The sequence below is a fragment of the Kryptolebias marmoratus genome, linkage group LG10 (genome assembly GCF_001649575.2).
Source record: "Kryptolebias marmoratus isolate JLee-2015 linkage group LG10, ASM164957v2, whole genome shotgun sequence".
Lineage (NCBI taxonomy): Eukaryota > Metazoa > Chordata > Actinopteri > Cyprinodontiformes > Rivulidae > Kryptolebias > Kryptolebias marmoratus.
In genome coordinates, this window is record NC_051439.1 from 7,081,505 (window position 1) to 7,105,313 (window position 23,809).

A 23,809-nucleotide genomic window follows, 5' to 3' on the forward strand; every position below is an offset into this window, starting at 1 on the left:
ATCACTGCTTTTCTTTTTGTTGTTAAAGAAAAAAAAATTGATTATCTACTAACCTTCAACAGCAGCAGAATAAAGGCTGGCTGATTATTAACTCAGGGACACACACACACACATTAAAGAGACATAACTGCACTCAGGGGATCCAGACATTAAATATGTCCCAGTAACGACAACAGCTACACAGCTAGAAGTTTTGGAAAAAAAGATCTGCTTAAAGAGTTTGTCCTTATTCACACAACCTGAACACAAAACAGGGTTGAGTGACTGGATGAAAACACACGCATCAAGCACTGACCTTTGGACTCTTTTGCCTGTATTTTTTTCTTATTTTATTTTCCCTTTCAAGAAATTTAACCTGTAAATAAATGTCCAATTCAAATTCAAACCTGAACACATGGTAATACACACTGACTGTTTGCAATCCTCACCCATTTCCAGCAGCAATGCCCCTTTAAACATAAAAAAAAACAATTGTGACAACTATTCGGCTTCAAAGGCTTCTTAATGGCTCTAAATTTAAAGTATGGACCCATTTTAAGATAAATCTGGGGGGAAGAGAAAAAAAACCCCATCAAAATAACGCAGCTTTGCCTTGTGGTTAAGATGCACTGTTTTTCTTTATTGATAGTTTATGACATTTTAAAAAGGTAAGCATAGATTGTTTTTATGCTGCTGCTGTAAAGTCATCCGTTCTCACAGGCATCCAGCTGCTCTGTGACACACAGACTGCCCAGTGTACTAAACCCCAGTATATTCGTTTTATCCATTAACAATTATCAGTGAAATCTGCTTGTGACAGTCTCCTCCTGCGAAGGTCACAAGCATGATTTCTGCCCGTGTGCCAGACCAGAAGCACTGCGGCTCGTCAGGAAAAAAAAAAAGTTGTTTCAAGACCTTTTCCTGCAGGTTCCAACTTTAACAGCATCGTGTAAGTTAACCACATGTTTGTTCTCGGCGGCCAGCAGCTGCTAATATCAGCTCAGAGCCGGCTGATCAGATCATGTTTTTTTCATGTTTGGAGTAACTCCTTGGTTTAAAACCAACGTAATACCAAATCAATGACTTTGTATTATTTTTTGGCCACGAATATCCTACTTCCACCATTGCAAGCAGAATGGTAACCCTCCTGACAACTAAATCACGCTAATGTACATCTGTGCGAAAATATCACCAATTGTTATTGTTGAATTTTAGCTTATCTGTCCCTAACTGAGATAAGGCAACTACTGCTTTGTCACAGACCCCGGAGAATTTCCAGCTGTTCAACGTTTCTTTTCAGCATCAAATCATGCCGAATACTGTTTTTAAATGGCAAAGGCATTACTTTTCGCTTTACTAAACATGTAGGTTCTCATAGGCAGTTATGTGGCTCACTAAAGAAGTAATTCTCTACAAGGACTTAGTCTAACATTTTGTATCCTTATTATGGAATTACAACTTTTTTTCCCTATTTGAAGTTGGAAATCCTGTTTTCTTCTTCTTTTCTCAGTACCAAAACCTACTTTAATTTAAAAACAAAACAAAAAAAGAGCTTTTAAAATGTGTAAAATGGTACTCTTATATCCCCTATTTCCAAATTAAGTATGTAGGTAGCTTGACTTTCAACACTGTAGATCAAAATTGACAAGACTGTTTTTAAATTTCCTTATTTTATATTCACATCTCGAATCGTAGCAAAAAATAGCATTTAATGTATGAATATTGACTTTGTGTTGTACTGCGATACATTTGTGAAAAACAGAAATTTACACTAACACTTCCTACGCTGTACCCAAACTCACACTTTCTTCAACCTCTTTTCAAATCTAATAAATTTGCTTATTCTTTATTGAACTGAGTGCCTGTTTAGTACATAAACATCTAAAATGCAATGAATAAAGCCATAACTGAGATTGCAATCTTCTAACGATTTTAAAGCATTTTTAAAGCATAAGCCAGGTTTGAATGAATGTAAACGACCCAGGATGTACAAACGGTTGGAAAGGTTTCCTCCTGTATTCAGCACATTATGGGATGCAGCGTGCGGCAGACCAGCCCTCTGCTTACCTGGTTGGACTCCATCCCAATGTAGGAGTTTCTGGAACTGCAGTCCACCGGTGGAGTCTCTTGTCGAATGAAGTCCGCCATTTCGATACCCCCTCCAGGGTCCCTTTTGTAAACACAGAAACGCATGCATATACCTGAATTACAAACACGCGCCACATATGCCTCATAAATAGTGTTCATACCTCTGAACTTTATCCACATTTTGTCTTGTTACAACCACAAACTTTAAAGGGATTTGATGTGACAGATCAACACAGAGTAGAGCATAATTGTGAAGTGGAAGGAAAACCATTCATGGTTTTTTAATTTATTTATTTTTTTAACAAATAAGAAATCTGAAGGCTGTGGTGTGCATTTAGTCACCCTCTTTTCCTTTGACACTCCGAACAAAAATCCATAAATTGCCTAATTAGTAACTAGAGCCCATTTGTGTCTAAATTAATCCCAGTATAAATCCAGCCGTTCCGTGAGCCTCAGAGGTTTTGTTACAGAACATCAGTGATCAAACAGCATCATGAAGACCAAGGAACACAGCAGACAGGTCAGGGATACAGTTGTTTAAGGCAGGGTTAGGTTATAAAACAACATCCCAAGCTTTGAACATCTCACAGAGCCACTGTTCAAGCCATCGTCTGAAAATAGAAAGAGTAAGACAACTGCAAAGACATGGCCGTCCACCGAAACTGACAGGAGGGTAAAGAGGGAAATACACCACAGAATCTGTGGCAAGACTTGAAACTTGTTGGTGACGCTCTCCATGCAATCTATAATTGACTGAGATATAGCCAATTTTGTGTTTTCTAAGGTCAAATGGTTGTGGTGGCCTTCTTGAAATGGGTTGACTCCAAAAGTTAATGAGTTGTAGATGTACACCCAACAATTAATATTAATATTATTATTAACAATGGCTTATGAGATATATTGCAAACAGACAGACATAGCTGATTCCAATAATTATGGCTAGATTTTGTCAGTTACTGCTCAAGAGCAAAAGTTGTGGAAGACTCTCAGCTACTATACACACCCCAAATGTTTGCCCTTTCACCTTCAGTGGCAGACGATAATAAAAAGGATCCTTGTAAATTTTCTCCTGGTTTATATTTAGCTCAGACATGCCTGTGTAACCAGCTGGTATGTTGGAACAAAAAAAAAAAGAAACTGCCAGTGCTGTAAATCATTTCCATATGCCAAAAAAAATGTTTCATTAACCAGTCAGACCAAATAAAACACTCCGATGAGTTCCAACATGATGTGTGGAAAACGGAATAACAGACCAGCAAGGACAAAAAAAACCTGGGGCAAAAGCGCCTTCATGTCTTTCAGCTCTGCTTTCTTTTCCACTGTAAACTCAAACAACCTGGAATCTGGCTCCAGATGTGCAAGCAAAGCTGTGACTGCAGCTATCTCTGTGGCCCACTCCGTATACGCACTGCTGTTTGCCTGCTTTTTATTTTTCCACACGTTTTTTGCACTCCAACTACGTCTGTATACTTTGTCCTATTTTAGCCAGTCATACGTCAAAAAGGTTCAGCTCATTCAGGAGCTGGGTGCTATGACTTTTGCTTCTTGTAACTTTTAAACGTTTCAAAACATATAACTATACTTTATATTTACTTTCCTATAGAAACACCTGTGACCTCTTCAAAAACATTGTTCCCTATGAAATCTGCTTCAACAGACTTGTTCTATTTTTGTCTTCTTGCACTAGTTTAAGCTACCGTTTTGCTACTTTTAGGTGTTTGCTAACAAGTTGCTTCTTTTAGTTTTTAGCTAGTGTCCTGCTTCGTCTAGCTTCGACTCAGTTTCAGCTCCTTCAGCAAATTTCAGCATTCGCACTGTGCTTTCACAGAAAATGTAATTTCCCTGGTTCACGTAGCTGTCTTTCTGCCCTCACTCAGCATCCTGTCTGCGCTCCCTTAGGAATGTGAAAATGAGTCATTTCTGCATTTCACGGCCGTAAAACGCTGAAATCTCACTTGCTCTTGTTCCATTTAAATAAATGTCTCCATTAAAGAGTCAGAAACAGGCATTAAAAAAGTAGCTACCCTACAGCGTTCTTTTATGTTTGACAAATATGTATTTTATTTGTGGTAAGTGTTGTGTTGAATGCATTCCAAGTTATATTAGTTATTTATGTTGGACAGCACAGGTCAGTGTTGCCACACAGAAAAATGGCATCTGGTTTGAAACTTGCATACACAGGTGTTCTTTCAAGGAACTCAATCCTTGCAGGAAGGCATATTGCCCTCCGCCTTTCAAACTAAAATTATCTTATGAACAGAAGGGAGCTGTAACCTTTTTGGTTAAACCTTGTAAATGACGTTATGCACGAGTTACAGCCATGTTTGTTTTAAATGAGGGGCAAAGGCTGTGGTGGCCATCTTGAATAGGGTTGACATAAAAAGGTAAACGGTTGTAGATGTACATCAAATGATTACTTTCTTTTGAGTTTCATAAAAGTCCATACAGTGGATCATGCAGTATTTTGCATATGCTCCAGACAAAAGAACACAGACACGGGCAAAGTCATTACTGCTGTCGCCTTCAGCAGCGGGCCATGATCACATCTCCTTTAGCTGACTCAACTCATTTCACATCAGCACTCTACGTCAGAGGTCCCCAAACCCCGGGCCGTGGACCGGTACCAGCCCGTGGGTCCTTTGATACCGGGCCATACTGTCTGAACGACATTTATTTTGAAAACTAACTGGATTCTCTCCACTACATCCGTCTATTGCTCACTCTTAATGCGTGTCAAAATGCTTATCTAGGTCACGTGATACGTTACCGCTAAAAACAAACCCACAAGCAGCACAATGAGTAAAACACAAACGTCTCTGGAAGCCCTAGATGGGACCGTCAGGCTCAGGGCTCCCACTGATTCAGCGTTATGGTGAGTTGTATTCTTTGTGCACTTTATATCTGTGGTGTCTCTTATTTTAAAGGGCGTGTTTAAACATCGCCATATTGACCAGAGAACGTTAAGAGGAGGAGAGGGTGTTATTCGTGTTGATAACACAACACCAGGACGCTTCCAACAAAGCTGCGAGGACACGTTGGATTTACGTTTATTATGTTTTTAAAAATACCCCCGTTTTCATGCCGCTCGTATCATTTTATTTTGTTGTATTTATCCGTCACACCTTTAAAGGCCAGTCTGTGAAAACACTGTCTGATAATGAACCGGTCCATGGAGCTAAAAAGGTTGGGGACCTCTGCTCTACGTGTCGTTTTTCCATCATTGATCAGAAAGCTAAACCAAATTGTGCAAATTAAAACCGTTTAACACAGCCTCTGTAGAATCAGCAGCACACTCGGAATGTCTTACTCCTACAGTCCCAACATGGCATCCAGCCTCAGGCTGAATAATGTGTCCACATACCCCGGGCCGTTGCTGTCCTTCCGACGGGTGAACCCGCCATTGTTTGCCCCTTCGATGCCTCCTCTGCGGCCCTGATTCTCCTTGGTCTGGTGCTCCACGACCTCCCCCTCATCCAGGGCGTGGTGGAGGCGGTAATTCACCGTTTTCAGCAGCAGAAACATGGCAGCTATCACACCACAGTAGATCCCCACTATCACCATAGTTGGTGGCAGGGCCTAACATTGGGGAAGGAAAAAGAAATTCACTTAAAAAGGAGATCTGGTTGCAAATCAGTTGGGATAATGATAGCCATATTTCTGTTTGCTAAAGCCTGTGACGGCCATCTTGATTTAGGCTGGCTCCAAAAGTTAATCAGTTGTAGACGTACATCTAATGATTAATTCCTGAAAGTTTCATTAAAATCCATCCAGTGGCGTCCAGTAGTTCACAAGACATTTTAATTTAAAAAACAGACAGAGTTGACTCTGAGCATGAATTGGGGATTAGTCTCGGCTACTACCAGGCCAACCTTTAGGTCAATGTGTGTAAAACTGAGAGTCACATTCATTTTTGTGTGTTTTAAGGTCAGTGGGCTGTGGCGGCCATCTGAAATTAAGCTGGCTTTAAAAGTTAATCAGTTGTAGATGTGCATTCAGTGATTACTTTCTAAAAGTTTCACTGAAACTTCACCGGTTCATGAGATATTTTGGTACAGACATGCTGAAATACGCAAAAACATAATTGCCTGCCTTTGCATTTTGTCAGTGGGTGATATTTATTCCCTGTGGCTCTCAAAACCACAGTAATTATTATATAAAAGACACTTAAAAGTGAAGCTGAGTAGTCTTGTCTTGCAGTATGTTTTGGGAATGACTCTCAGCTACTACCACACCAAATTTTAGCTCAATATCTGTAAAACTGGTTCAATTTTTTCGCAATTTTGTGTTTGCTAAGCTCGCTTAACCGTGGCGGCCATCTTGGGGTGGCTCCAAAAGTTAATTAGTAGTACAAGTACATAAAAGTACCTGAAAGTTTCGTTGGATTTCGTTCAGCGGTTCTTGGGATATTTTGCTAACAGACAGACAAACGCACACACACACTGGTAAGGACATTGTCGCCTACGACGGCGGGCGATAATTAAAGCTGTACGTGGAGCGAAACGATGGACATTACACGTCCTCCAGCAGTCCACAGCTGGCAGCTACACCTCAAATCACCACGAACACAAGTAAATAACAGCGAGAAGAGAAATGAAATTCCCAGATTCAGCCTGCGCCATGACACATCCAGTTATCTTACCTTAAAACTGTGTCAACACGGAATTTAAACAAAGAGCTTTTTGATTCAATCTGCTCAGCAGCACATTTACAAAAAGGAAGAAATTTTGGTTTGTTTAATCGTTTTCCAGTAACGCCGTCGGTAGTAGATTCACGGAGCGGATTTTTAACGAGATAATTTGACCATGTCTGAAATGTTCATGGACGTTTTGTTAGTTTAAAGAGGTTACATTGTGTCCGCTCCAGTTAATAGACCGAGACCGTCCGTTAGTATCCTGTGGCAGCAGCTAACCTAACCTAACGGGGGTGTTTGGCAACTTACCCCGCCAGAGGTGAGCACAAACGCACAAATTAAGGGATTATCACGGTGCTAAAAAAGGGAGAAAACACCAACCATGTACAGCGTGAAGGGGAAGCACAGCAGAAACAGCCAGATGTAGAGATGTAAAGCGTTGACGAATGTGTTTTGGTCGGGGTCGTAGTACCATCCGCCCGTGACTGAAGCCCAGACCCCCTGCCTCAGGATCTGTAGAGTCTGCGACCCCATGTCGGTGAATCCGGGCGGAACCGAACAGCGGAACAACCGGGCTGACACGCAGGCTAGTCGTCGCCGAACATGATGACAAACGGTGCTCTGTTTCCAAACGGTGGCCTGAAAACCCCCTCCGTTGCAGCCATCTTCTCTGCTGCTGGCCCGTCCAGCTGGGGCACTGTTCCAGTCCTCCACCGGGGGGACTCCGTATCCCACCACGCCCTGCGGGAAAGCTCTTCTTCGTGGAATCAGTGGCAGCAGCCGCGGAAGCGCTGGGAGAAGCAGTGTGCGGGAAGGCTTAAAAATAGTAAAGAAAAAAAAGAAATAATTACATTTGTTTAACCTTTTTATTTATTTGTTCGTTGTTAAATATATGTCGTACTGCTGAACGTGTAAATTAACACAATTCTGTGAATTTAGCTCAAAGGCAGTTAACATGGGTAAATGAGGACATCTGTCGGCCATGGTTTTTATTATGTTAAATACTTCTTATCGCCCGCCGATGGAGGCAAATGCGGAGCGATAATGTTTGTGTGTGCCAATTTAACTATTCATATATCTAAACGTCCAGAACATTCAGCAGATGGGTGCTATGACTTTTGTTTGTTGTAGCTTTTGAAAATATTTAAGTTTATTTATAAATGTTTCCCCATAAATACATCGAGGTCCCTTTAATTCAGTCAAAAATGTTGTTCTCTTTGAAATCTGCTTCTGCTCATACTTGGTATATTTTTCTTCCTATGCTCCTTTTGCTAACATTTAGATTTTAGCTACCATTCTGCAATTTTTAGCTATCATTTTTTTACATTCAGCTTTTAGCTACTGTTGTTAGTTTTAGCTTGTCATTACCATTCTGTCAGTTTACCAATTTTAGCTACTGTAACTTTTAGTTCAAAGCTACCATTGTGTGAATTTTAGCTACTGTGTTCTTACTTTTACCTGCTGTTCTGCCACGTTTAGCCACTGTTTTCATACTTTAAGCTACACTTGCCTATTGTGTTACCACTTTTGGCTACCGTTTTGCCACTTTTAGCTTTTCTGCTACTTCCATCTTTTAGCTACTGTTGTAACCTTTAGCTTTCAGCTACCATCCTACCACTGGGACGGGTAAATGGCGTCTTTATGAACTCATTTTTAAGCAACAATCAATATTTTCTATTTTGTTGCACTGCAGCATGCGCTCATTCTGACTCATTTGGCAGCTCGGGTCACAGATGATGTTTCAGGGCATATTTGCAGAAAAGGCTTTAAAGCAGGGGTGGCCAATCCTGGTCCTGGAGGGCCACCATCCTGCATGTTTAACTTGTTTCCCTGCTCCAACACACCTGATTCAGTGGTTAAATTACCTCTTCATGTTCTTCAGAAGCCTGTTAATCACCCATTGATTCAAATCAGGTGTGCTGAAGCAGAGAAACAAGTAAAACATGCAGGATAGCGGCCCTCGAGGACCAGGATTGGACACCCTTGCTTTAAAGAATCATTACAGATCATCTTAAACAATGGAGTAAAAGTCATTGCTTTCATATTATTTGTGTGAAGGTTAAATATAAAGAAACAAAGTGCAGTTAGAAGAATAGTACCTCAGACTTTAGGTCGAGTGTATTAGAGGCAAAATTAATTTCATTTACAGGAAGAAATCAACTTCATACTTTCCACCAAAACAGAGATTTTTAGGAGTATAAGGAATGTAGATTTCTACTAACATGTTTTTCATACCACATCCTTGGTTATATGCAAATTAACTCAATATAAAAGGACTTGAAATTTATTATTTAACAAAAGAACATCAAACAATTGCAACAAAAAGCATAAAAAGCACAGAATGTCTTAACATACAGAAAGAAAGTGTGTATTTTTAAAAATATGCTCAAACCAAAATGTCTTTTTCCTTTTATGATGGAGGTGATGCTTCACAAAACGTCATCCTATACAGGATGAAGAGCATTACACTTTGTAATCACTACAACAAAATATTTTGCTGGTGTGAACAGAAAGCTGGTGCTGATACTGGTGTGAGTGCATCATCAAAAAAAACAAAAAAACTTGAATCCACTGTTAAAGTCCTGCTGACATGAAGCAGTTAATTGCTCTCCGTGCTTGCCTAGAAGACAAACAGCTGACACTTTTTGTACCAGCTCACAATGCTGCAGTTTGGAAGGGGTAAACAAAAACATTCCCAGAGACAAGTTGTTCTCCCAGTCAATAATGTAGGAATTTGCATCAACATTTCTCCATCTTCGCCCGAGCCCGAGGAGAGTAGTGGTCACTGCAGCCTGGCTCTCTTCTCAGGAGGAGGTTTACTCGGCGGAGCTGGGGCTGACGACTTGGGTGCTGCTTCTCTCTCCTCTTGTTTCACAGCTTCTGGGGCAGGTTCGGGTTCCTTCTTTACCTCAACTGTAATATAAATGCACACATTTAGGAAGGGGGTAAAAACCTCCTACTTTAGAATCAGAAACATCACAAACCAAATAAAGAGCTGAGTTTTCTTTTGTTTAAAATCAAACATAACTCGTGCTGCGAGACAGAAACCAAAATGTAAATTCATACCTGGAATAGGCTTATCACCAGGCTTAGGCTGAAAACACAGACAGAAAGATATAGAGACACATTCATGTGAAAACGAATTATCTGAACAATGCTCCAAATGTAAAAAGGAAAAGAAATGAACATGAATAATTATGGGGAAACACTGTAAAATGCACCTGATAGAAAGTTGGTGGAAATTTCGATCTGAGGTCCAAAAGGAGTGTGTCAACACGTTGCCTCTGAAACAGAGAACTGGGCTCCTCTTTCTTTTTGGTCTTGGGTTTCGCCTTTTCTGTTTAAAAATGTTGATTAACAACCATTTGACAGAGTTCTCATCTGATGCAGAAACATTTTAGGAGTTCTTGTTTTTATAGTGTCATCTCATTGCAGGGACAACTTTGCCATTTTTAACAGAAGTTCAAGTTTTTAAACCATCTAACCTCTCTCTTCCTGATCCTTGAAGTGCCACCAGTATCCTTTGGATGGGTGATAACGGCAATATGACATGGCCTCATCAAAAGCAGACTGGATACCATGAACTGCAGAAAGCTAAACCAAAAATGATGCACACATATTAAGGGACTTATTACATGAATGTGCTAAAACATTTAGATTTACAGTAAAATTATGTTTACCACTCTGGAGCTGATAACTGTTCCCAGGTCTGGGGCCTGATACACCACTCCTGCTATGATGTAATAGTCAGCCAAGGGAATCGCTACAGATTCACAAAGATGGAGACATCTTGAAATGGGTTGACACCAAAAGTTAATTAGTTGTAAATGTACATGTTCAGCCAAGAATTACTTATGAGAGTTTTACTGAAGTCTGTCCACTGGTTCATGACATATTCTGCTAATGGCACAGACAAACTAACAAACACTCACAGGCAAAACCATTTTTGCTCTGCTTTAATTAGGCTACTATTTAGTAAAGCCCCCTTTAAGTGGAATACATAAACAATACATGGCTTGAGGATATACATAATACTCCATCTACTTGTGAGATCAGAACAGAGTCAATACATGTGCACACACAAAAAGTAAAAAGCTTGTCATGTTTCTCTTTCCCATGGAAAATTTGCTGCAATGCTATGCTGCTCACCTTGTGTTGGCGACTGCCTCTGCTGCTTACGGATTATATAAAGAATTGGCTCCTGTGCGTGAAGAAGAACATACTCCACTCCCACCATCTGACTAAAAATGGAACAACAACAATAAAGTCAAACAACATAGATGTGCAGCTGTGTGGGGAAAATACAGAACATCAGATCTTTAACAAACACGGCTGGACAGAAAACTTTGTGTTAGTTACAAGTTATGTATGAGACCGTCCGCTTTTACCTGACAATAAAGGCAAACTGGGTCTAACCTGTGTGGTGATATCTGTGGTGTTGTTTACTTCTGCCAAAAAGGTTTTCAGTAGTGCTGATTTGTTTGTCTGTTCCCAAGATTACCTAAAAACTGATGACATTTTCAGGAAATGTTGTGGTTGTCACAAGAAATAGTTGATGTGATTTTGGTGGTAATCCAGCACAAACTATTTTTTATTAATGCTACAGCCTTGGAGAAGGTTTGTGCTCTCTGGGTGCTTCTAGTTTGTTTTGGTTTTAATTTTTTGATGAAAATGTATAGACAGACTGTGTGTGTGTGTATTGGCAAATAAATTGATATGTGTGCAATAATCTGTGCCGTAATGGATACACATTTTAATACAGTTTCATCCTTTGTATACTAAACTTACTTGAGATGGTCCAGAGTAAGCCGCTGCATCTTCACTACCTCATTATTGCAGGTTCGGTCATAAAATGGGTTGCTTCTCTCAGAAAAGTAGTCCAGAACATTTCCATGATTCAGAATTGGCACCCAACCACTGTCCACCCAGGATATCCCAAGAAGATTGTCTGCAAAGTCAATAAGAAGCCAACACATTTATTGTCCACAAAAACTGAAATCAACTATAAATTTTATTTTCTATTTATAGTTTTTGTTAGTATTTTTATACATTTGGTTTTTCCATATTCACTGCATTTTCTGCAGCTTCTATCTATCTATCTATCTATCTATCTATCAGACATGGCTACAGTGTGCAGCATGATTATAATTAGGTATGTTAACAACTTAAAAAAAAAAGGTTTATCCTAAAAAAAAGATATTTGATTGAAAGAGCATTTGAAGAACTTTCAAAATGAAACCAAGATCACGTCCTTGTGAAAAACAGGAAAGTTTAAGGGTTTTGAAATTTTAAATTTTGAGCGAATCAACATCCTGAATGTCCAATGACCAAGTTATTTGTCACAAAAGTTGTGCCATTTTCTTCATTTTTTAAAGATTGCCATGAAACCTTCAGCAAATGTTCTTTGATGAATGTTCAGAGTGTAGCTTTTTCAGTGGTTAGAATAATATTATTCTGTTAATTGTAAATAATTAACTAGCAATAAACCTTTACTGACCTCGAAAATTGAGTGTTACCACAGAAAATTATATAATCATTATATTGCCATTACTATTTCCACATTTCACAGGTGAACAAAAAGAATGCGCTGATAAATCATACTGGTTTATTATGTTACGACTATCTCTCAAATAGAAAGTAAACAAATATAAAATGCAGCTGAGTCTGAGCTGAGAGGAAAAGACCTAATATATTTTAAACACACACATCTAATATAATCAGCGCTTACAATAAAAATTCTGAGTTGTACCAGAGCAGAAAGGAAAGATATTTGAAATAATGCGCTAACTAACACGACAAATATCAATAAGCATAGTTTCGGCGAACTGGTGTTTCTTTACGTTAGCTGAAGTGCTAACCAATGCTAACGTTAACAAATATAGTTGAATCAAGTCACAAACAAATCCGTAAACAGATTGTAATACAGAAATTCAATACAATACAATAAGATGTATTTTTTCCTCATATAAACTCAAACACCAGTAAAATAAGTTATAAATAACTTTCTGACAAACAATGAAACAAAGAATTTCTTACCTCTGAAATCTACCGACGCCATAATGTCAATAAACGGCCTCTAAAATATTACGTCTTCGCCAGTTTTGACGTCGCAATTTGATTACGTCATCGCGTCAAAACCGTGGCTGTTGTCTGAATCAATGTTTTTACGTAACATATAAAGGCTATATGGAATATTTGAAGCTTTTACACTTTCATTAAATATATTTATCGTCCGTTGCTGAAGGCATAGGGCGATAATGTTTTTGCCTGTGATTCTGTGTGCTTGTGCGTGTGTGTGTGTGTTTGTCTGTAGTGTTAGCAAAATATCTCATGACCCACTGACAGCATTTTAATGAAGCTCTCAGAAAGTAATCTTTGAAATCTACAACTACAGTTTATGAAGTTTTGGGGTTAACCTAAGTGAAGATGGCTACAGCAGCTAATCAACATTAGCCAACTGGCTTTAATGTGGTCAGTTTTACAGATATTGATATAATGTGGTAGTAGCTCAGAGTCATTCTAAACTTATATTATGAGAGCTAAATGATCGCCCAAGATCTGCTTTTAAAACTTTGATATAAACTTTTAGAGTTAATACTCGCTATTATCAAAATATTTCATGAAAGACTGAACATATTTTAATAAAACTCTCAGAAAGTCATTATTTGATGTACATTGCCTATAAAACATATTCACCCCTTTGGATTTTTATGCTTTTGATGTGGTCATAATTCAGTTATGGTCAGTATAAATTGGCCTTCTTTACCAAAAAAATAAAAACAACTTATTTAGTGACACATTGAAATCAAATTTCTATAAAGTAATACCAATTAAATTAAAATATATAACATGACATGGAGTTCTTAATTTATGTTTTTTGTTATTTCTCTGTGAATTGCATGGTGAATTTGCTGGGATGTCCGCCATCTTAAATGTTTCTGCTTGTGAATAATCTTCCTCTCTGTAGACTGATGTTCTCCAAATAGTTTGGAAATGACTTTTAACCTTTCTCAGATTGATGGGCAGCAACAGTTGCTTGTCTAAGGCCATTGTTAATGTCTTTCTCCCTTGGTGTTGTGTTAACACACACCTGTATGCTCCAGAGCAGCAAAAAAATCCTGCTTTTATAGAGGTCTTCACACTGATGATGATCAGTTAAAAAACACATCTGATCAGCAGCTCCTGTCTGATACTTCCTCCTTACATCCTGTGAAAACATCAAGAGTGGACTTACCTTTCCACACACAGCTTTTTCATTTTGTTTTTGTTTAATAAATAATGATATGGTGGAATCTGTTGTGGGGTTTTGTACACTTGAGGTCAGATTTGAAAAATTTTAGAACCTGGTAGACACCAGACTATTTTCTTTAAGTCCTGATCTGGAAAATTAAACGAGGGGGGACTTTTGTCCTGTGACTGTATCTGATTCGTCTGCATTCCTTCAGTATGACTGAAAGAAATATTTGGGTATAAGGACATGGTTTGTATTCACTGCCAACAAAAGCTCCTACGTAGCCAATGGTGATAGGGCAATTATGTATTTGCCAGTGTGTGTTCATTTGTCCTGTCTGTTAGCAGAATATCCCATGAACCAGTGGAATGGAACTAATAAAACTCTCAAGCCACTCTGCAGATACCATTATAGAACACACTGTTGTCCCACATTTTCTGTATTTCACTCCGTTATTTCTCTTCAACATTGTCTATTCTGCCCTATATTGTCACAGCAGTGCCCTCTAGCGACAAAAAATAAAAACAGCAACAGAACTGAACATAAATTTTGGAACCATCCTAATTCAAGATGGCTGCCACAACCAACTAATCTTAAAAAAAAAAACCTTTACAGCTATTGTGCTAAAATGTCATACTCCAAGCTCTCCACATTGCATGATATTTTTGCTTCAAACTTTGACATTAACTGTACTCATCAACTCTGTCTGTCTGTTAGCAAAATAACTCATGAACCTCTTGACAGCTTTTAATGAAACTCTCGGAAAGTGATCATTTATTGTACATTTACAACTGATTAACTTCTCGAGTTACCCCAATTTAAGATGGCCACCATAGCTTATTGATAGTAGGCAACAAAAATGGCTGTAACTCAATCAATTTGACAGATATTGAGCTCAAATTTGGCGTGGTAGTAGCTGAGAGTCATTCCCAATACATACTCTGAGCTCTAACTGACCTCTCTAAGGATCTCGCATAAATTTCCTTTGCAAGGTTTGACCAAAGCGGTTACAACTTCATCCCTTGTCACCACTTTTAAGTTGTTTATTAAGTGTTTTATCTGACATGAACAGACATTCTTTGGTCAGGTAAAGATGCATAAAGATGATGTGTTTTTGTTGCAATTTTTTGGCCAGGGACACTCTTGAATTAGCTTTTTCTCCTGGTAAAATAAGGGATATAATAATAATAATAATAATAATAATAATAATAATAATAATAATAATAATAATAATAATAATAATAATAATAATATGATCTGCGGGCAATATGCATTCCTTCAAGGAATGCCAGGCCTTTTATTAATATCAGTTTTCAGAATGATTCAATGTTGCAGTTTCTACATGCACAAAGAAAAATATTCAAGATAAGGACATGAAATCTATCGAGGCAATCAATAATTTTCTTATTTTTAATGGCTGATAAAATTCTTATTTACAGTTTTCCTTTTGTTCAGTCCATTTTGCAAAGCTGACCCCAAAACAAATCCTTCTTTTCGCTGGAGGAACTAATAGAAACATCGGTTCTGCATTTATTGTCCAATCGGCTCGTCTGGATGAAAATCACGAAAGCAGCCTACAGAGGAGCGCGCCTCGCGCAGGACTGCGCGCAGAGAGGACGTACATCTGCGACACTGGCGAGGCGGAGGAGTGATAAGACGACCGAAAGAATGCAGTGAAATTCGATTTTACAGCCGATCTTGAGGGCAGCTGGATTTCTACCCCCATCCAAGATGAGTGTGATTCAGGCCGGGCACGAAGGGAGGGTGGATGGCGGCGGCGGCTCCCCGAGGCTCCAGCAGCGCGCTCAGCCTCCCCACAGCAGCAGCAGCGGCAGCAGCCGGTCCAAGGATCCCAGATATCAGCAGCAGAGGCATTATGGTGGGTCGATGCTGAAGCAGCCATCCCAAAACGAGCCGGCTGATGCCGTGAGGCGGGCGCTGGACTTTAAGAGCCAGGGCACCCAGTGCTACAAAGACAAGAAATACCGAGAGGCGATCGGCAAATACCACCGCGCTCTGCTGGAGATCAAGGGGCTGTGCAGGGTGCTGGGGGAGCCGGACGCCAGCTCCAAGACCCCGTCCCCCCTCCTGCCGACCATCAGCAAGTCCACCACGCTGACAGATGAGCAGAAAGGGGCGATGGAGAACGCGGAGCTGGAGTGTTACAACAGTTTGGCCGGTACGAGTCGTGTTTTCCTGCACATTCCGCACAGATGCGCACTCTCTGCTGCAGGTTTTAACTCCGGAATGACTCATAAAGACAAGTCATTGTCAGGCTCGCCAAAAACATGCAAATCAGATAGCTGGATTTAAGTCATTCACCCCTTTACTTACACCAATGAGCTTACATCAGGCTTTTTTTTTAACCTGTAGAAAATGTATCACTGCCTATACAATTCAAATATTGGCACAAATCAGTGTTTTTTTCCTGTCTCTTTCCCCTGTCTCTCCTTCTTCCTCTGTTCTAGCTTGTCTTCTGCAAATGGAGCTGGTGAACTATGAACGAGTAAAGGAATATTGCCTGAAAGTCCTTCACAAAGAAGGAAAGAACTTCAAAGCTCTTTACAGATCCGGAGTGGCCTATTACCACCTTGGAGACTTCCAGAAGGCCCTGTACTACCTGAAGGAGTCACACAAACAGGAGCCATCAGGTCAGGAGTAACACCATGTATTATCTATATTGTATGCTGTTGGTAAGGAGTAACAGCATGTGTTATAATGCTCTGTGTCAATGGACTGCTGATAGAGGTGTTTTTTGAGACTGGGATGTTGGTTGAGGACTTTAGGCAGGACGGAACAGTGGCCTGTGCTGAGAACAGGTTGAATATTTTAGTAAAGACCCCTGTGATGTAGCCGCTTCTGGTGCTTTCTGTTTGAAGTGGGCGAAGAAGCAGTTCAACTCCTCCGCCAGCACAGCGTGGCAATCCACACCACTGGGTTTGAGTTTGTAGTTTGTGATGTTTTTAGCCCATGGTTACACCTGCCTTGAGTTGTTGCTGTGGAGATGGTCCTCAGTTTTGTTTTTGTAATCCAATATGTCTGGTCTGATGCCCCTTTTCAGTATCCTGGCTGCACTGTACAGTTCCACATCACAAGACCTGGAGGCAGAGTTTTCTGTTCCCGAGCAGGGTCCTGACCTCTCTTTTGTTATCCGGGGTTTTTGGTTTGTGTACACTTGGATCTGTTTGTCAGTGGTGACAGTTTCTGTGCAGTGCTCGATGTAGGATAATACAGATGTAGTGCACACCTTCAGGTCCTGAGATTCAAAATTACTTAAGTCTGTAGTTTCAAAACAGTCCTGCAGTTGTGAGGAGACCAAATTTTAACATTTTTTGAAATGGGGGTGGGGGTGGGGGGATTGTCTTATCTTGAGGGAAGTGTAAGACAGTAACATAAACAGGAATATGTGCTCCAACTGGCCCAGGTGTGGCGTTGGCATGACCCTGTAACCCTGTTTAATGTTGGAGAAGACTTTATTCAGTAGGTTTCCCCCTTGAGTGGCACAGTTTTAAGTGTCACTTTTAAGTCTGCATGCTTTAAATGTATAATGTGTGCCACATCTGGATATTTATTCATGTCTGTACAAATGGCACCAAATAGGAGGCTAGGGGCCGAGTTAGTGTTTGCATCAGGAGCCGTGATCAGAACAGTTAATAGAGGGGGAATGTTCGTGTACATTAGGGATGCTTGGTGCCGAAATACTACTGATGTGCACAAACACTGTTCTCCAAGTTACATCGATTCTGCTTGTGGCTGTTTATATCCCTCCAACTGCTAACACCAGCCATAGGGCGAAGACAGAAATCAAACTCCACCCGGCCATCAGTAAAGATCAGACAGCACAGCCAGATGAATTTTTCATCGCAGCAGGAGACGTCAATCATGTGGCTTTAAAGACTGTATTGTGAACTTTCCAATAAGAGGGGACAACTTACCGGACATCCTTCAAGGGAGCAGCTTTCTGATAGCCAAACAAAGCGGAAAAGAGAGCCCTGAACTCCTTCAAGGGAACAACACTGAGTCATTGGTTCAGATATGTGGATGATACCTGGGTCAAAATCCGAGCTACGGAAGTAGAAGTGTTCACTAAACACATCAACATTGTTCACAACATCACATTCACCAAGCTGCTATTTTTGGACTGTTTGGTGTACATAAAAAGACATATTTCTTTAACTATTGGAGTGTCACTAGAGTGAAAAAAAAATGGTAGGGCCTTGGACAAATATTCCTAAATACTTTCGCCTAAAACATTTTCCTAGGTAGTTGGGTTGAACTGGAAGATTTATGAACATATCGATGCACTATTTCCTGTCTCAACAGGGAATAAAGCAACCTTTTTTCACCTTTGTTTTCCAGACACTAATGTCATCCGCTACATTCAGCTGACCGAGATGAAAATTCTCCGAAATGCCCAAAGGGAAAAGAAAGAGGCGACTTAAGGGCTATGATGACTTCCTGATGACTTCTCACTCGTCATGAGTTTCAGACCTACCGTGTGCCACCCAGACCTTAAATGCCACAAATCAAAGGTCCTGTTGTGAAACAACATTTGTTTGCTTTTGCCTTGCACAGCATACGGTTGCCAGTTATGTTATTGAACTGTATTTTTGTGCACTTAGGGTGTTTTTTTGTTTGTTCCTTTTGAAAAAAAAAGAAAGAAAATTGCAACAGATAGTTTCCCACTGAAATAGAGATACACTAGAGCTGCCGCCTCACAGTAAGAAGGTCACAGGTTTGCCTCCAGCCTGGGGGGCTTTCTATGTGGAGTTTACATGTTTCTCCCCGTGCAGGTGTGGGTTTTCTCACGGTACTCCAGTTTCCTCCCACAGACCCAAAACATGCATGTTAGGTTCATTGGTAACTCCAAACTGTGTCTCAGTGTGAGTTAGAGTGTAAATAGTTGTTTGTATCATTTGTCTCTGTGTGTCCCTGTGATGGACTGGATACCTGTCCAGGGTGTCCCCCGCCTCTCACACAGTGACTGCTGGAGGTAGACACCAGCTGCCCCATGACACTGCATGGAAAAGCAGGTAAAGAAAATGGATGGATGGATGGATGGATGGATGGATGGATGGATAGATGAAGTGACCACTGATGGCGCTAGGTGAGATTTTTGGCCCCCGTTTTGTTAGGTGTTGCATGTATTATTCTGTACCGTTTACATGAGGAAGCCACACATTGTTAGCGTCAGTACACTGTGTCATCAGTTCAAAAACACATAGACAAATCCTTGTTTTACTTAAATAAACATATATATCATGCATATTGTGAAAGCAGGGTAAAACATTTTACTGTAATGATTCTCCCACCAAGCCCTGTCAACCATTTACAGCTATTATTATGTCACTGAACTGTTAGTAATTAAGTACTTTCTATATCTGCTTAGTCTATTCAGAGCTCTGCTATCAGTGTTAATCAGTTAATTGCACTTAAACTAATACTTAAACTGATATAATTCTTTTTCCTCATGATTCTGGGATTATTTTGGCCCTATATAACATTAAAAACACACGGGTAACTGAGCTTTTGTCTAGCCTACACAAATTCACTATTATTTAGCACCTATTTTACAAACCAAGTTGTGAAAAAAAGTTGAAACGTGTGAAATGTGCATAAAAACAAAGGCAATGATTTTCAAATCTCATAAACCCATATTATATTCACAATGGAACATAGTAAACATGTCAAATGTTTCAACTAGAAAAATAGACCATTTTTTGAAACAAACAAACAGTTACTTTTGAATTTGATGGCAGGATTGCATCACAAAAATAAAGTTGAGTCAGGGGCAACAAAAGGCTAAAACCAAGTGGAACGAATCAAAAACAGCTGGAGGGGCATTTTGCAACAAATTAGAATAGCTGACAACAGGTCAGTAAGAGGAATGGATATAAAAATAGTTCAAAATATCAAAAATGTCAAGACTGAAGAAATCTCTGAGCTCAAAGGACAAGGCTGAAAGTCTGGATGTCTGTGCTCTTCAGGCCCTCAGGGGCCACTGCATTAAAACCAGGTCTGATTCTGTTCTGGACATCACTGCATGGACTCAGGAACACTTCCTGTAAACACAGTTCACTGTACCATCCACTAATGCTGCTTAAAGCTCTATCAGGCAAAGAAGAAGCCAGATGTGAACACCATCCAGAAACACTGCTGTCTTCTCTGGACCAAAGCTCATTTAAGATGGACTGAGGGAAAGTCGAGAACTGCAAAAATTATATATAGGTTTTACAACTACATCTGCTCCCATCCAAATATCGTTTTAAAGGAAGGCCTTGCATCTTTTAGCAAGACAAAACTAAACCTTATACTACATCTATTCCAACAGCATGGCTTTGTAGTCAAAGAGTCCCGGCACTAACCTGGCCTGTCTCCAAAAATTAAAACCCTACAAAGAAGACTCAGGACTGTTGAGCAGCTAGAATCCTCCATCAGACCAGAATGGGACAACATTCCCTCTAAAACCTCCAGCAGCTGCTCTCCTCAGGTCCTTTTTTTTAGATTGATGATAAAAGAAGAAGGTTTCACAGTGGAAACATGGACCTGGAACAACTTTTTAGAGATATATTTCTGCCATCAAATTCAAAATTATCTTGTTTTAAATAAAAAGGTCTAATTTCTTAGTTTAAACAATTGATATGTTTACTATGTTCCAATGTGAATAAAATATGGGTTTGTGCGATTTTCAAATCACTGCTTTCTGTTTTTATTTACATTTTACACAACGTCCCAACATTTTCAGAATATGATTGTACACATAAAATAGGTTAAACAGACTGGTAGAAAATATTGATGCTATTTTTTCGGTTAGCTGGTATATGCCAACCCTCAGTACTTTACAGTAATTATAGCAGTTTATTCTAGAGAGAGAATGATAACTACTAGTATTTTATTACAATGTATTAGACTTATATTACAAAGGTCCAGAGGAAAAAAAAGACAAATGAAAAGTAATTTGCCAAATGAAACATTATAGCACTCTGCATTATTTTTGACATGCCTACAATCTTTAAAAATACTTGGATGTACACCATATAGTACAATAAACTCATTAAGCAAGTTTAATGAGCTAATTTTATTCACATTCATTCTTATGCATTCCTTTAAGCAATGCTAGGCCTTTATTTAGCATTTCTTAGAAGGCTGTCTGTCACTTCTCCAACAGGCCTTTACCCACTAGTAATAACTGTTTAGAAATGGAAATTTTTAACATAAAAATTGGTTAAGAAAAAATGAAATCTTTTAGCTCTAGTCTAGATGTCTAGAAAGTTGTTTTTGCCATCTTGTGATCTACAAACAGACTGAATTACACAACTGTATCTGTAACTAGTGAATTTAGTAATAGGGACCTACAGAATAGGGCAAGTGTTATTGAGACTAATAACACTACAAGTTTGACTCACTTGATTCTGGACTAAAAAAAGTGCTGAAACTGAGTAAAATGGTAGTTCTAGATACTTACTCATGTTTCTGGAAGGTATAAGTAATACAATATTGGGTAATTTATCACTGTAGAACAGATATTTCTTAGTTTATGGATGATTTTCTGACAGCATATGTATACTTGATGTATAAGACAAACAAAAACAGAAAAACTCACATTTTTGATTATTTCTGAATTAATATGGCATAATACTCACTTATAAAACATAATACCATGTTCTTTGAATGGCTGGTTCCAATAATTACAACAAATAAAGACAAAACATTAGGCTCCTTGGCTGAGTTTAGGTTTACTATTAAGATTTGGCAGTGTCTAAGAATGCCTACATAGCTCCTAGCAAGATGGCGGCACAAATCATCAGCATAGATTGCGCTAGGGTTGGCCATTCCAGTGTGTCTCTATTTCAGTGAGTTTCTCCCTCCAAGCTGACATGTCATATGAGTCCACCCTGAGTGTGTTTTAACTATTCCAAACTGATGCACTGCCAGTCCAATTATTGCACATTTCCAGGCCAGCACTTGTGACAGAGACAGGAGCAAGACGGTCCACAGAGCAGCGTGTCTGCAGGCGGGCGTCACTGTAAAATACCACCTGCCTTTGCACAACATGTGTTTCAAATGCCTTTAAGTAAGCGAGTAAGAACCACCTACACCTCTGTCACCTAAAAGTGCTTCATCAGTCACAGTTTTTATAGTCTTGTTCATATTCGACATAAAGGTGCTTTCAGAATACAAGGACACCAAGAGCACATGGTTGCTAGTTACAGTGTGAGCTCAAGAGACATATCACAAAATGTAAATAGGCTACTTTCTAAAATCACGTGAAATTCTAATGCAACGGAAGCTATTTGTGTATGTTAATGCCAAAATAAAACACTTCATTCACAACATTTTACTGTATCTTGAAAATCCTAATGTGTACGGTAAAGATATGTGTGTAATAAACTTGTTTATTGATTGAAAATGTTTTTGCCTGTGTGTGTTTGTTGTCTTTTATTAAAATATCTCATGAAACATTGAACGGATTTTAATTCAACTCTCGGAAAGTAATCAACGGATGTACAGTTTGTTGCAAAAGTATTTATCCCTCCCAGTAGTCGTTTTATTTTGTTGCCTTACAACTTGAAATTTATTTGGATTTTTAATTTGATTAAAAGCAATAATTCTACAAAAAATACTCCAGATTAATGAAGTCAATGGAGGAGGTGGGTGGGGGGATTTACTTTAAATAATATTTAAAAATATAAAACTGGAAAACAGTGTGCTCATACTGTATGTATTCAGCTCCGTTGCTGCGAAGTTCCAATCATTCATATCAGAAGTGACATAACTAGTTCAAAAAGATCCTCCTGTGAGCGATCAAAGTGACAGATAATCTTAGTATATATCCTCCTGTTCTGACAGAATCAACACCATTTTAAATAGTATGGTTTACCACCAAGCAAGAAACATCATGAAGACCAAGGATCTCTCAAAGCTGTGAAAAAGTACAGAGCAAGGTTGGGTTATAAAGTAATATAACAGAAACCTGAACGTCTCACAGAGCTTCATTAAATCCAATAGGAAACAGAAAGATGATGCCACCACAGCAAACCTGCCATGAAAAGGTCATCCATGAAAACTCACAGAGCAGGTAAGGAGGGCATTAATCGGAGAAATATTCAGGAGGCCAAAGATGAACCTGATGGAGCCTGTAGTGGTCCTATCTGTCCATAGGAGCACCGGAAGCTGCTCAGAGCTGAGCTTCATGGAAGAGCGGCAGGAAAAAGATATTGATTTAAAAAAAAAAAAAAGCTGGACTGTTTGGAAGAAGGTGCTGTGGTCAGATGAGACCAAAGATGAAGGACAACACCATGTGGCAATCTGCCACTGTTACCTGTTTTCTGCTCCCTCGGATCTTCTCATGGGCCAGCCTCCTAATTACCCACAGCTGCAGCAGGTTCTCATCAGCCAGCCCCAGGGTTCTTAAGGCAGCTGTAGGGAGCACTTCTTCGCTGAAGCATCGAGTGCCTTGGGTAACGGTATCAGCCTATGAAGACCTGTTTGATGATCTATAGAAAGTTACTTACCTGCGTTTGTTGTACTTTATACTTACCAGAAATCCTGTATCTGCTCTGAACCTCCTGTTGCTCATAGGACTAATCCTTCTGCCCTCCTCTTGCAGATCCTGCTCCCTTACCCCTTCCCGACCAAGAATAAATTATATTACTTTACAACTTGTCTCCCGTGTTTTGTCTGCCTCTTGGGGTACTCACGTTTGGTTAACACCAGAGATTGTGTCACACCATGTCTGAGGCAAACCTACCACCTCTCATCATGCTGAAAACACCATCCCTACTTTGAAGCATGGTGGTGGTAGCATCATACTGTGGGGATGTTTTTCATCAGCAGGGACTGGGAAACTGGTCAGAGTTAAAGAAAAGATGGAAGAAGTA

General features: G+C 39.6%; 3 protein-coding genes across 4 annotated transcripts in view; 1 reads left to right on the top strand and 2 right to left on the bottom strand.

Annotated features, from left to right (window-relative positions):
• Positions 1–7,466, bottom strand: part of pcnx1 (pecanex 1) — a 55,353-nt gene extending 47,887 nt beyond the window's left edge. Inside the window, exons 1-3 of one of the 2 annotated variants that reach the window (XM_017416441.3) lie at positions 7,079–7,466; positions 5,429–5,643; positions 2,047–2,149 (exon numbers count right to left, since the gene is read on the bottom strand). In XM_017416441.3, the coding sequence (XP_017271930.1) occupies positions 2,047–2,149; positions 5,429–5,643; positions 7,079–7,231 (471 nt within the window). In that variant the 5' untranslated portion in view covers positions 7,232–7,466. The remainder of the gene's footprint in view (positions 1–2,046; positions 2,150–5,428; positions 5,644–7,078) is intronic. The other variant, XM_025005498.2, reaches the window with a different exon arrangement.
• Positions 7,467–8,965: 1,499 nt separating this feature from the next.
• med6 (mediator complex subunit 6) lies at positions 8,966–12,804 on the bottom strand. Its single transcript, XM_017412101.3, has 8 exons — positions 12,734–12,804; positions 11,486–11,645; positions 10,847–10,938; positions 10,378–10,460; positions 10,183–10,291; positions 9,919–10,034; positions 9,764–9,791; positions 8,966–9,610 (listed from the first exon to the last, which is right to left on the bottom strand). The coding sequence occupies exons 1-8, from the start codon at positions 12,753–12,755 to the stop codon at positions 9,480–9,482; spliced, it is 741 nt and encodes a 246-aa protein (XP_017267590.1). The 5' UTR covers positions 12,756–12,804; the 3' UTR covers positions 8,966–9,479.
• A 2,675-nt stretch (positions 12,805–15,479) lies between these two features.
• Positions 15,480–19,613, top strand: LOC108233637 (tetratricopeptide repeat protein 9A). The gene is made up of 3 exons (XM_017412224.3): positions 15,480–16,107; positions 16,397–16,579; positions 18,288–19,613. Exons 1-3 carry the CDS (start codon positions 15,660–15,662, stop codon positions 18,368–18,370), a joined length of 714 nt encoding a protein of 237 aa, XP_017267713.1. The 5' UTR covers positions 15,480–15,659; the 3' UTR covers positions 18,371–19,613.
• The last annotated feature ends 4,196 nt before the right edge of the window (positions 19,614–23,809 follow it).

Coding starts and splice junctions, on each gene's coding strand:
- med6 (XM_017412101.3), bottom strand. CDS start 12,755: ATGGCGTCGGTAGATTTCAGAG. Junction 10,461..10,846: donor GAGGCAGTCGCCAACACAAG/GTGAGCAGCATA, acceptor GTGAATCTGTAG/CGATTCCCTTGGCTGACTAT. Junction 10,035..10,182: donor CAAGGATCAGGAAGAGAGAG/GTTAGATGGTTT, acceptor ATTTTTAAACAG/AAAAGGCGAAACCCAAGACC.
- LOC108233637 (XM_017412224.3), top strand. CDS start 15,660: ATGAGTGTGATTCAGGCCGGGCACGAAGGGAGGGTGGATGGCGGCGGC. Junction 16,108..16,396: donor GTGTTACAACAGTTTGGCCG/GTACGAGTCGTG, acceptor CCTCTGTTCTAG/CTTGTCTTCTGCAAATGGAG. Junction 16,580..18,287: donor ACACAAACAGGAGCCATCAG/GTCAGGAGTAAC, acceptor TTTGTTTTCCAG/ACACTAATGTCATCCGCTAC.